The sequence below is a fragment of the Nematolebias whitei genome, chromosome 9 (assembly GCF_014905685.2).
Source record: "Nematolebias whitei isolate Nwh7 chromosome 9, NemWhi1, whole genome shotgun sequence".
NCBI classification, from domain to species: Eukaryota; Metazoa; Chordata; class Actinopteri; order Cyprinodontiformes; family Rivulidae; genus Nematolebias; species Nematolebias whitei.
The window spans coordinates 23343881-23357497 of NC_056506.1; the positions used below are offsets into that span (position 1 = coordinate 23343881).

At 43.7% G+C, this 13617-nt stretch overlaps 1 protein-coding gene across 2 annotated transcripts in view; it reads left to right on the forward strand.

The window, feature by feature from the left end:
- lyn (LYN proto-oncogene, Src family tyrosine kinase) overlaps positions 1-13617 on the forward strand; it is a 35526-nt gene that overhangs the window by 10805 nt on the left and 11104 nt on the right. Inside the window, exons 2-7 of one of the 2 annotated variants that reach the window (XM_037681571.1) lie at positions 5535-5671; positions 6064-6106; positions 10987-11092; positions 11392-11490; positions 11653-11756; positions 11868-12017. In XM_037681571.1, coding sequence (XP_037537499.1) covers positions 5540-5671; positions 6064-6106; positions 10987-11092; positions 11392-11490; positions 11653-11756; positions 11868-12017 — 634 coding nt within the window. In that variant the 5' untranslated portion in view covers positions 5535-5539. Of the gene's footprint in view, positions 1-5485; positions 5672-6063; positions 6107-10986; positions 11093-11391; positions 11491-11652; positions 11757-11867; positions 12018-13617 lie in introns of those variants that run through there. The other variant, XM_037681570.1, reaches the window with a different exon arrangement.

Genomic DNA, 13617 nt, shown 5'->3' on the forward strand with positions numbered 1-13617 from the left:
ACCCAGAGAGGGCACTCTACCCTTTTCCGGCTCAAGACCATGGCCTCGGATTTGGAGGAACTGATCTTCATCCCGGCCGCATCGCATTCGGCTGCGAACCGCTCCAGCGAAAGCTGTAGATCACGATCTGATGAAGCCAATAAGACCACATCATCTGCAAAAAGCAGAGACGCAATTCTGAGGCCACCAAAACGGATCCCCTCAACACCTTGGCTGCGCCTAGAAATTCTGTCCATAAAAGTTATGAACAGAATCGGTGACAAAGGGCAACCTTGGCGGAGTCCAACTCTCACCGGGAACAAGCCCGACTTACTGCCGGCGATGCGGACCAGGCTCTGACACCGGTCATACAGGGACCTAACAGCCCGTATCAAAGGGCCTGGTACCCCATACTCCCAGAGTACCCCCCACATGGCCCCCCGAGGGACGCGGTCGAAAGCCTTCTCCAAGTCCACAAAGCACATGTAGACTGGTTGGGCAAACTCCCACGCACCCTCCAGGACCCTGCTGAGAGTGTAGAGCTGGTCCAGTGTTCCACGGCCAGGACGAAAACCGCACTGTTCCTCCTGAATCCGAGCTTCGACTATCCGACGGACCCTCCTCTCCAGAACCCCCGAATAGACCTTACCAGGGAGGCTTAAGAGCGTGATTCCCCTGTAGTTGGAACACACTCTACGGTCCCCCTTTTTGAATAGGGGGACCACCACCCCGGTCTGCCAATCCAGGGGAACTTCCCCCGATGTCCACGCAACATTGCAGAGTCGCGTAAGCCAACACAACCCTACAACATCCAGAGCCTTAAGGAACTCTGGGCGGATCTCATCCACCCCCGGGGCCCTGCCACCGAGGAGCTTTTTAACCACCTCGGTGACCTCAGCACCAGAGATTGGAGGGCCCGACCCAGAGTCCCCAGGTTCCGCTTCCTCAGTGGAAGACGTGCCGGTGGGATTGAGGAGGTCTTCAAAGTATTCCGCCCACCGACCCACAACATCCCGAGTTGAGGTCAGCAGCAAACCACTCCCACTATAAACAGTGTTGGTGGCATACCGCTTCCCCCCCCTGAGACGCCGGATGGTGGACCAGAAACGTCTTGAAGCCGTGCGGAAGTCGTTCTCCATGGCCTCTCCGAACTCCTCCCATGCCCGAGTTTTTGCCTCAGCAACCACCCGAGCCGCATGTCGCTTGGACTGCCGGTACCCATCAGCTGCTTCCGGGGTCCCACAGGCCAAAAAGGCCCGATAGGACTCCTTCTTCAGCCTGACAGCATCCCTCACTGACGGTGTCCACCATTGGGTTCGAGGGTTGCCGCCGCGACAGGCACCGACAACCTTGCGGCCGCAGCTCTGGTAAGCCGCCTCGACAATAGAGGCACGAAACATGGTCCACTCAGACTCAATGTCCCCCACCTCCCTTGGAACATGTTCAAAGTTCTCCCGGAGGTGGGAGTTGAAACTCCGTCTCACAGGAGACTCTGCCAGACGTTCCCAGCAAACCCTCACAATACGTTTGGGCCTACCAGGTCTGACCGGCATCCTCCCCCACCATCGGAGCCAACTCACCACCAGGTAATGATCAGTTGACAGCTCCGCCCCTCTCTTCACTCGAGTGTCCAAGACATGTGGCCGCAGTTCAGATGAGACGATGACAAAGTCGATCATCGAACTGCGGCCTAGGGTGTCCTGGTGCCAAGAGCACATATGGACACCCTTATGCTTGAACAAGGTGTTCGTTATTGACAATCCATGACGAGCACAGAAGTCCAACAACAGAACACCACTCTGGTTCAGATCAGGGGGGCCGTTCCTCCCAACCACACCCCTCCAGGTCTCACTGTCATTGCCCACATGAGCATTGAAGTCCCCCAGCAGAACAAGGGAGTCCCCAGAAGGTGCACTTTCCAGTACCCCCTCTAAGGACTCCAGAAAGGGTGGATAATCTGAACTGCCGTTTGGTGCATAAGCACAAACGACAGTCAGAACCCGTCCCCCCACACGTAGGCGGAGAGAGGCCACCCTCTCATTCACGGGGGTGAACCCCAATACACAGGCACCAAGTTGGGGGGCAATTAGTACACCCACGCCTGCTCGGCGCCTCTCACCAGGGGCAACTCCAGAGTGGAAGAGTGTCCAGCCCCTCTCAAGGAAACTGGTTCCAGAGCCCGAGCCATGCGTAGAGGTGAGTCCGACTATTTCTAGCCGGAACCTCTCAGCCTCACACACCAGCTCAGGCTCCTTCCCCACCAGTGAGGTGACATTCCACGTCCCAATAGCCAGCTTCTGTAGCCGAGGATCAGACCGCCAGGGTCCCCGCCCTCGGCCACCACCCATCCCACATTGCACCCGACCCCTTTGGCCCCTCCCACAGGTGGTGAGCCCATGGGAAGGGGGACCCACGTCTCCTCTTCGGGCTGTGCCCGGCCGAGCTCCATGGGTAAAAGCCCGGCCACCAGGCGCTCGCCCACGTGCCCCACCTCCAGGCCTGGCTCCAGAGTGGGGCCCCGGTGACCCACGTCCGGGCAAGGGAACACTAGGTCCATTTGTGTTTTTCATCATAGGGGTGTGTTTGGGCTGCACTTTGTCTGGTCCCTCACCTAGGACCTGTCTGCCATGGGTGACCCTACTAGGGGCATAAAGCCCCTGACAGCATAGCTCCTAGGATCATTGGGACACTCAAACCCCTCCACCACGGTAAGGTGGCAGCCCAGGGAGGGCTGTTAATAAATGTGCTGAGAAAAGTGAAAACCTAGCATCTCTTGAGGTGCAAAAATTGAACTCTTGGTTCATACCACACCAAATTTTAATTCAGTTTCTGTACTGGTACCAATTGGCGAGACGGAGGGATCAGGCTGGAAAGGATGTGCAGCAGGTTAGCCTTGTTAAAGATAGGAATGGTAATGTTCTAACAAGTGAGAAGAGTGTGACAGGAAGGTGGAAGGAGTACTTTGAGGAGCTAATGAATGAAGAGACTGAAAGAGAAAGAAGAGTAGAGGTCATATAAACTGTGTACCAGGCAGTGGGGAAGATTAGTGAGGGTTAAGTTTGGAAAGCTCTGAAAATAATGAAAAAGGGGAAGGCAGTAGGACCTGATGGCATACCAGTGGAGGTTTGGAAATGTCTTGGAGAGCTGGTGATGGAGATGTGAAAGGTCACAGATGTTTTTCACTTACTGAAGTTGAATCTTATAACTCATATTACCATCATGTGTGTGTGTGTGTTAAAGAGTTGTTTTGTCTGGACAGATTGGAGGCAGAGGCATGGAGCCTTTACTCAAGCCTAAGCAAAGAGGCTGCAACCTTGGCTTTGTCTGATAAACTATAAAGGGACACTTTTTTATTCTCTTGGTGAGCAGACTTGGGACGGAGCGTCATGTAACATTTTGATGCTTGTATATTCAAAACTGCTCCATCTTGCAAGATTAAACTGGGATTAAGAAAATATCTGTCTCTCCTGTGTGGCATATTTATTCAAAGAGCTATTGAAAGGATAATATAAAATTATCCTAACAGATGGCAGTGAGTTTTTGACTCAAATATTCAATGGTATATTTGAGCGTGAGAAAATGCCTGTGGAATGGAGAAGAAGTGTGATGTCCATTTTTAAGAACAAAGGTGATGTACAGAGTTGTAGTAATTACATGGGGGATTAAGTTGATGAGTCATACGATGAAGATCTGGGAGAGAGTTGTGGAAGCAAGACTTAGACGAGAGGTGACTGTGAGCAGCAGTATGGTTTCATGCCAAGAAAAAGCACCACAGATGCCATTTTTGCTTTGAGAAAGCTGATGGAGAAGTACAGAGAGGGTCCAAATAAACTCCATTGTCTTTGTGGATTTAGAAAAAGCAAATGACAGGGTGTCAAGGGAAGAAGTGTGGTATAGCATGAGGAAATCTGGAGTGGCACAGAAGTATGTTAGACTGGTACAGGACATGTATGAGGACAGCAGGACAGTGGTGAGATGTGCTGTAGGAGTGACAGATAGCTTCAAGGTGGAGATGGGAATGCACCATGGATCGGTTCTGAGCTCCTTCTTGTTTGCTCTGGTGATGGATCGACTAACAGATGAGGTCAGGCAGGAATCCCCGTGGACTATGATGTTTGCAGATGACATTGTGATCTATGTTGAGAACAGGGAACAGGTGGAAGAGAACTTGGAGAGGTGGAGGTATGCACTTGAAAGAAGAGGAATGAAAGTCAGTCATAGTAAGACAGAGTACATGTGTAGCAAGGCCGGTGGAACAGTGAGGCTACAAGGAGCAGAGGTCACAAAGGTGCAGGACTTCCAAGTACTTGGGGTCACTGTCCAGGAAAAAGAGGAGTGTTGTCAAGAGGTGAAAAAAAGAGTTCATACAGGATGGAGTGGATTGAGAAAAAAAATTCAGGAGTGGTTTGTGACAAAAAAGTGTCAGCACAGGTCAAAGGAAAAGTTTACAACACAGTTGTGAGACCAGCTATATTGTATGGTCTGGAGACAGTGGTATTGACAAAAAGACAGAAGAAAGAACTGGAAGTGGTGGAAATGAAGATGTTGAGGTTCTCCTTAGGAGTGACAAGGCTAGATAAGATTAGGACTGAGATCATCAGAGGTACAGCACAGGCTGAACAACCAAGAGATAAAGTTAGGGAGGCCAGACTGAGATGGTTTGGACATGTCCAGAAGACGGACAGTGGGTATATTGGTAGAAGGATGTTAGAAATGCAGCTGCCAGAAAAAAGACAAAGAGGAGATATATGGATGCAGTTACAGATGACATGGAGGTAGTTGGAGTGAGGACAGAGGATGCAGAGGACAGAGTGAGGTGGAGGACGATGACTCACTGTGGAGACCCCTGGAGAGGGAAAAGCTGAAAGAAGAAAAAGAAGATTTGTGGACAGTTAACAGTAATGATAAAACATCATAAACCTTCATTTAAAATCTCCTGACAAAACACATATAGACACAGGCAACAACTTCATTGTCTGCTTTTCAGCATCGGGCAAAGTTAAGACGGTTGAGCCAGTCTGAAAATGTAAACTCCATCCATCTATCTGCTGCCTGGACACTGCTGGTGAGACGTTCCACCATTTTTGAGTCGTCTGCAGATTTCACCATGAGGGTATTTGTCACTGAGCTATGCGGATGTGCGTCAGCATTTTGTTGTGGTTTTTTTAAGTCAGGAGCCTGAATCCCAATCTGACTGTGAGACCATAGCTGAGAAATATGTGGTGTTGTGGCTTGTTTCAGAAAGTTTTACCACAAAAAGAAGTGAAGTGAAAGGCAGCTGCAAGAAATATTCTTTTGAACAAGACTTATCATGAGGCGGACAACGTTGTTGATCACACCTTTGAGTTTTGGATTTTTGTTTCATTATACTAATGTATTTTTTTTGTTTATACCCGTTATTAGAAGCAACACGAATAAAAAAAATATTCTAGCTGTGTTATTTCTAAGGAGGGGCTGAAAAGTGACAGGTGTTCAGAGCCAAACTTGTTGTTTTCAACAACCGTGAATGTGCAATAGACCACATCACTCTTTCTTTTTCTCACTTCCTCCTGCAGGAAGGATGGGCTGTCTGAAGTCCACGCTGAGCGGTGGTCTGGGGAGTGCTGTGGAGGGGAAAACACAACAGCAGGATGCACAATCTGATCAGGCGCGCTACGTGAGAGACCCCACCTCCAAAACAAAACTTGACAGAGTAAGACAACTTAAGAGAGGCAACTGCTCCATGTGATTGTTTTCAACCAAACAAACAAAAAAAAAAAGACAAATAAGATGCAGAAATCTAGCTAGTCATATGTTTTATGCGCTTTATGAGTCTAAAATTGAAAAATTAAAAACTGGTAATCAAACTATTAATAGCCATGACGGAAAACATTTTTGAGTCATATCTTTATTTATTTTTTTTTAAATCTGTTAAACATTTTCCATTATATTTCTGAGATATTCATAAGAAAGTGACTCAAACGTTTCCTAATACAACTTCCTTATGAAAGAGTTGATGTCTGTTAGAATGAGCTGAACAGATTCTGAAGGAGTCAAAGGACTTCTGAAGAACACCATCTAACATGTTTTTTTTTTTTTTTGCAGACTAACACCTTATTACCAGGTCAGGTGTTCGAAAAGATGGAAGGTATTCCACCATTTTTCTTGTCTTATGTGCATTTCTCTTTGCTTTACTTTTTTATCTGGTAAATATATTTCATGTTGAAGCTACTCATTCTGACCTGTGGGACAAAACAAATGGAATTCTTAATCCTACTTTTTATATATTGTTAGCTTCTAGGCATTAGCCACAATGGCTGGGAAATTTAAAGAAACAAGGTAGCAGCACCAAAGAGTTAATGTCTTTTATTGCAATGAGCCTTCAAAATGAGCAATTTTAAGTAAAACGTTGTAACAGGTCCAGTGCAACATATTTTTATTTACCTGAGGAATAAAACAGAAAGTTCTTGTTTCGGTCAGTTTTATTGTAAAGAAAAGCTAAACATGATCAAAGTAAACTACACTAAATAATTGCATACTAACGCTTTAGTCATCCTAAAATGTTTTCTTTGTTTGAGCAATTTATAGTTCACAGTACATTCTTTGCAAATACTTTTAAAAACATTATTGCATTTTGTTCTGAAGAAAAGCTGAAGACATACTTTTTGTTTCAGTCATATCTGATTAGACCTCTTTGTTCCGCCGCTCTTTAACAAAACTCGCATTCAGTGGACAAAAATATTAAATCCACGAGTGATCAGAATTTGTTTTACCTCCTCACAGAGGACCACAGAGGAGATTGCATCCTCTGTTGACCGTGAGAACCGATCAACAGAGGATGCAATCTCCTCTGTGGTCCACACTGCACTCAACCACCTGGAGCAGAAAAACTCTTACGTCCGTATGCTCTTTGTGGACTTCACATCCGCCTTCAACACCATGATCCCCCAAACCCTGATGGACAAACTATCCACACTAGGACTAAGCCCCTCCATCTGCAACTGGGTACTAGACATTTAACAAACAGACCACAGTTAGTGAGGATCCACAACCTCTCCTCCTCCACCATAACCCTCAGCACTGGCTCTCCTCAGGGATGTGTGTTGAGCCCCCTTCTGTTTACTCTGCTCACATATGATTGTGCTGCTACCCATCCAGGCTGTCACATTGTAAAGTTTGCAGATGATACAGCGGTGGTGGGATGCATCACAAACAATGATGAGTCCAGCTACAGGCAAGAGGTGGAACACCTGGAGAGCTGGTGCAGAGAGAATAACCTTCACATCAATGTGAAGAAGACAAAGGAGATGATTGTGGACTTCAGAAGGAACAAAAACACCTACACCCCCCTGAACATAAGAGGATCTGCGGTGGAAGTGGTCTCCAGCTACAAGTACTTGGGTGTACACATGAATGACAACCTCAGCTGGAGCAACAACACCACCAGCCTGATCAAGAAAGCTCATCAGAGACTCTACTTCCTCAGACGGCTGAGGCGAGCTGGTCTGGGAAGCTCAGTCCTCACCTCCTTCTACAGGTGTGCAGTGGAGAGCATCCTGTGCTCGAGCATCAATGTGTGGCATGGAGGCTGCACAGCTGCAGAAAGAAAAGCTTTGCAGAGAGTGGTGAAGGCTGCACAGAAATCTGTTGGAATCAGTCTCCCCACCATCACAGACATCTACACCTCCAGATGCAGGAAGAGGGCCACCTGCATCATGAAGGACCCCACCCACCCAGCACACACACTTTTTGCCCCACTCCCCTCAGGAAGGAGGTTAAGGAGCATTAAGTGTAGAACCACTAGACTGAGGAACAGCTTCTACCCTGAGGCTGTTAGACTCATGAATCTCTAACTAGAATAATCACTGTGAAAAACCATATCATGTTGCTGCTGATCTGTTTCATGTTGCTGCTGATCTGTTTCATGTTGCTGCTGATCTGTTTCAATGTTGATGTGTTCATGCGTGCACATCTGCTCACAGACTCATGTTCATGTTTGTGCTGATGTTCAATGTTTTATGTTATGAGTGCTTAGTGTATATTTAGTTGATGTTTTTCTTAGTTCATATCTTAGATGTTATTACTGTTTTTCTTATACATTTTATTGTTGGATGTAACTGGGACCCCGTGTACATAATTTCGCTCCACCACATGTACCACATGAAGTGCGACTGACAATAAAGAAACTCTGACTCTGACTCTGACTCACAGATCATAGCAGCGCCTCATATACCACAGACTCACTTTTTGTGAGGAAATAATGGACTTTATCAAGCCTGTAACGTAACTATAAACATGTTTGGTGTAAATCAGGGTTATTCAACTGGTGACCCAGGGGCAAATCAGGCCCACAGATGAGCTCAGTTCGGCCCACCAATGGGTTCATTTTTAAATAAAACTAGATTTTAAACCATAAAACAAACTTATTTAATGAGAATAACTGCTACATGTTGACCCCATGAGCTCTTGACTTTCAGTAACTGTGGCTCTTTGAGCAGTTTAGTTACATAGTCCTGTTGTAAATGATTATTTTTGCAGTGAAGTCTAAGGGCTGAACTGAGCGCAGACAGATATTTAGATATAGTATTTGCTTGATTACATCTGATTCCTCCGTCTGACTCTGCAACACCAAAATCTGTAACTGAAAGAGGAATTTCAATGACTGTAAAAATAGACTGACAGTACCTGCAACTGTGCACGCATGTGTTCATTTGTATGTTTAAAACTTTGGCACGTCAGGTAGATCAAACATGGATTATTTCAAGGAATGTAATTTTCATGTATTTTTAGCATCTGTTTTTTTCAAACAGAGGAACTATTAATATTGTTTGATTTGAAAGTGAGTCATGGTTTTTGTTATTGCGTTCCAAATTTATGACGTTGATTCAACTGTTACAGCCTTTAAAGGGACAACAACACAGTTTTGAGTAGTATGTGCAGTGTATTTTAAAATGCAAGTCTCAGTGAGCTAAAGTGCATTTTGTGAACTCAGTGTACAGTGTTATATCTCAGCCTTTTCAAAATAATTTAGCTTTAAATAAAGTGAAAAAGTGGAGGACAGAAACAAGGATCAGGCTAAAAAATAACAAATAAAAATGTATCTACAGCAGATGAACAATGTCTGAAGGTCATGTCTTGGAAAATAATTACCAAGAAATCATGTTTATAGTGTATAAATACAGTTTTATTTGTCAACCTAAAGATCCATCTTGAATAGGGTTTGTTGCTAAATTGCGAGGCATGGGTCAGCGCGACATCTAATGATGTCTTGAGTTTATGAGCCGTTTTATACCTGAATGATTCACGGATCACAATCAAGTGGGTCAAGAGTCATCTGAAAATCATCTGAAACAAGAACAGAAAATTTGTGAAAAAATGGTCCTGGTCCGAACTGTCGATCAAAGAACACATGAAAGTCCAGCTGCTTGGAAGCAAAATATGAGAAATAAAAGGATGACTCAAGACTTTTGAACAGTATGGTATACAGCTCCATTCATAGTTTTCTTGGAAGTCTGCAAAGTAAGTTTCCTAGGGTTGCCACAGTGAGCAAATTTGCATGAAAGATTTGGCAATCTGTTTTACACCGGATGCCCTTCCTGACACAACCTGGGCTCAAACCCACAACCTCAGGATCACAAAACCACTGCACTGATCACCGAGCTACTGCAGCCCCCTTAGAAGTCTACAAAATACCTCTTATTCCCTGGACCTTATAATTTACCACATGGAAGGGCTAATGTTAATGTTAGCATGTTAGCTGGTGTTTTGCTGTAGATGCTGTGTATCACTGCTAGCTGAAAAATACCTGGCCCATTTGGAATGATGAGCATATCTTCAACTTTGTATCTTCTTGCTGGCAGCGGCAGCCTAATATGTTCCACATTTATTCTGTTTTATTTGAAGAAAAGTTCCTGCTCACACCCGGTGATATAACCTCTCCTGGTTGAAGTCGACATCCTTATGAGAACAAGTTCAGGACACATTCAAGGGTGGTCTGGGACACTATTGACCACATTTCATTAATTACTGTAAAAAATCAAAGTGTCCTGGTCCACGCAAATAGACCATTATGAGCATACATGCTTTTTTAATCGCAGCATAAGTTTATTTTGTACAGTTTTTTTTTTTCATGCAACCTTTGTTTATACAAATAAATCACATTGAGCCTCGAAGACTCATTTACAAGTGAGACCTGTTTGGACAGACAAAAAGTCATGAAAGTGACAACATATATAGGATATGGAGGCAAAAAAAAAAAAATCCTAACAGACTCTCATTCCATGGCTGAGGAAAGATAGCCTGAAATAGAAAAGAACACCTCGCACATAAGCACATAGTGATGCAGACATTCCGCAGGGGAGAGGAGAAGACAAGAGCAGTGAGTGTGTCCAAGGACACTCCAGGGGCACTGTAGAAGTTCTGATAAGAATGGTATAATCAGTCAGTTCCCTCTGGTGAGATCCATCAACACTCTCCAGGGTGCTGAGGTCGACTTGGACAGCACCAGAGAGAATCCAAGAGTCCTGAAATGACGACACAATGTTTATTCAGCCGGGTGGACACACCGCTAGTCCATGCCTGAGAGTATTCCCCGAGGTCTGACCCATCCTGCCAGCAAATCCTATGGGCTGCAAGTGGCCTGCAATTCTCACAAATCACATCCAATTTGCGGTTCAGTTCGCTAAGCATTTGAGTCTGGGTGTTCGAGGCATGGAGCAAACCATCACACAAGGCAGACAGCCTGACCAGGGCCAAATTTGCTGCAGACAACTTCCTTGTTTGTTGATAAACCAGGAACCAGCAGATTCCAAAAAGCCTGTTATCACAAATCCATTTATATACGTGTCTTCGACATCCTTGATTCTTACTTACTCATATCCTTACATTAATGTGTTTTTTTATAGTTGAATTTTAACAAAGTTGGCCCTTTTTAGTCTGTATTTTTAGACACGTCATGTTTGACAGTGATAAGTGGTAAACTTTTGTATTTTGTCAGAACTGACATGTCATTTTTCTTTTTCGTCTTAGCAAACAATGAACCTGGCAAAATAGTGATTGGCCTTTACTCTTACGAAGCAACACACCCTGATGACTTGAGATTCAAGAAAGGAGAAAAGATGAAAATCTTAGAAGAGTAAGTGACTCAAGTTAACGTGATGTAAAGTTTGATAGTAGTTCATACATTATGTAGTATAGAGGAAACATAATCATAATTATAGCAGGTCATCTTATTTATTACTGTGAAATACGGCCAACCATAGCTGAAGGTATTTTACCGTAAATTACACAATTTAATGTTTAAAGCTAAATTAAATGCCTGAATTAAATTGAATAGAATTATTAAGTTAGTTTCTAAATAATTAAAAATTACAGATTTACGAGAATGTTAGGACCCTTTGTTTGAGAGTAAAATGTATTTATGTTTATTTCTAGACATGGTGACTGGTGGAAAGCAAAGTCTCTGACATCCAACAAGGAAGGATTCATACCATCAAATTACGTCGCCCAGGTCAACACCATGGAAACAGAAGAGTGTGTAGCTGCATTCTGATTACTAAATACAATTTATAAATCTCAAGATGATGGTGTTTTGTTTTATTTATTTTTAGTTGAAATCATATCTTCACTTGTTTGTGTTTTAATCATTAAAACTTTGATTTTTATCATTTAAAAAAAATGCTTAATCTAATGCAGGTGGTTTTTTAAAGACATCACACGAAAGGATGCAGAAAGGCAGCTTTTGTCACCGGGAAACAAACCAGGATCTTATCTCATCAGAGAAAGTGAGACATCGAAAGGTACAAAATCACAACAGAGCTTAGAGAGAGAAAAAAAATATCTGAAAATATATCAACACTGAACATTCACAAATGAAACATTCCTAAATATTTGAAATGATCATTTTTCAGGAGACTACTCACTGTCAGTCAGAGACATCAACACTCAAAGGCTGGATTCAGTGAAACATTATAAAATCAGGAAGTTGGACAATGGTGGCTTCTACATTTCTCCCAAAATCTCCTTCCCCAACATCGGCAGCATGATCAAACATTATCACAGTGAGTATGGCTCTGGAACGTAAAATGAAAGCTTGTATTCAAGTTTACTGGAGGTGTCATGGTCCGTTGACTCATCCAGAGCACTCGTTTATCTCTGCAGAAAGAGCAGAGGTTGAGAACGCAGTAAAAGTGGCAAAGCTACAAGAACTCTGTGTGAAGTGATAGAAAGGACCTTAACCCTCTGCTGTCCTTGGATCAAAATGGTCCACGAGGCTGGACATGTTTTTTTGGCGGCTGTGGCTGAGTGGTTAGAGCAGTTGTCCTCCAATGCAAGAATTCGAGGTTCAAATCCACCAGCAGTCACATGCCGAAGTGTCCCTGGGCAAGACACTGAACCCCTCATTGCCTCCGATGCGTGTCCCATTGATGTATGAATGTGATCTAAAGCGCTGATTAGTCATTGTAGAGATCTAGTAGAGTGCTGTATGAATGGGTGAATGAGGGCACAGATTGTGTTGTAAAGCGCTTTGAGTGTCTTGATCAGATAGAAAGGTGCTATATAAATACAGTTCATCCATTTACAGTTATTTAAATTTAAGAAGGCACAACGTAACGCTAAACACTTTATTATTTCTAAAGCTCACAGTAACATGAGTCAAATGTTATTTTTACCAATGGTAAAGGATTCAAAAAGTGTTCAATACAAAAACAACTGGACTTTATTTGTAACAGAAGACTTTTCGCTCCTCATCCGAGGAGCTTTCTCAATTCAAAGAGCAGAGAGTGAGGGGTTCAGGTTATAAGGCTGAGTGAGATAAGACACACACACATATGTAGATTGGCAGTTCACACCTAAACACCTTAACAGTAGGTCTTTGTTCCTCTAATTCACAGACGAGGCCCATCTGTTCCCATCTAGTGTGAAAACCGGCTGGGAATCTGTTTTAAAGTTGCATTAAATGTTTTTGAAAGTGGAAATCTGAGGCCTCCTCCTCTGTTAAGAGACGGCTTTTCTCTTTTTACATAAATTGCTTCCTTCACCCCCCTCTCAAACCATCTGTGTTCTCGGTCCAAAATGTGTGACGTGGAGGTGAACTGCGGAATTTTGTCCAGAGGAGGTGGATCTCCTGTGTTGAACCATGCGTCTGTGAAGAGGCTGTTTAGTTTCTCCAATGTAGAGGTCTGGACAGTCCTCGCTGCATTGGACCGCATACACTACACCGCTCTGTTTGTGTATGGGTGTTTTGTCCTTAGGGTGGACCAGTCTCTGTCTGAGAGTCCTGCTGGGTTTGAAATGTACTGGGATCTTGTGTTTGTTGAAGATCCTTCTGAATTTCTCTGATACTCCAGCAACATAAGGGATGACAATGTTTTTCCATCTGTTGTTCTCCTTTTTCTGTTTATTAGTGTGTTTTGAATTTTGAATTCACTTTGACTTCAATTTGACTTTTTGAATTCATCATGTCCTGGATGACTGAGAATCTACACCAGCATAATGGTATAGGAATTCACTCAAAAATAAAAGCAGATTTTTTTATCTTATATTACTTCTTGATTGTCTTTCACAAATGCAGTTATGCTATCTTGCTGGCATGCTATTATTTAAGTAACTAAATGAGTTTTCATTTCATTAACATTATAAGTAGGCATAGACACCATC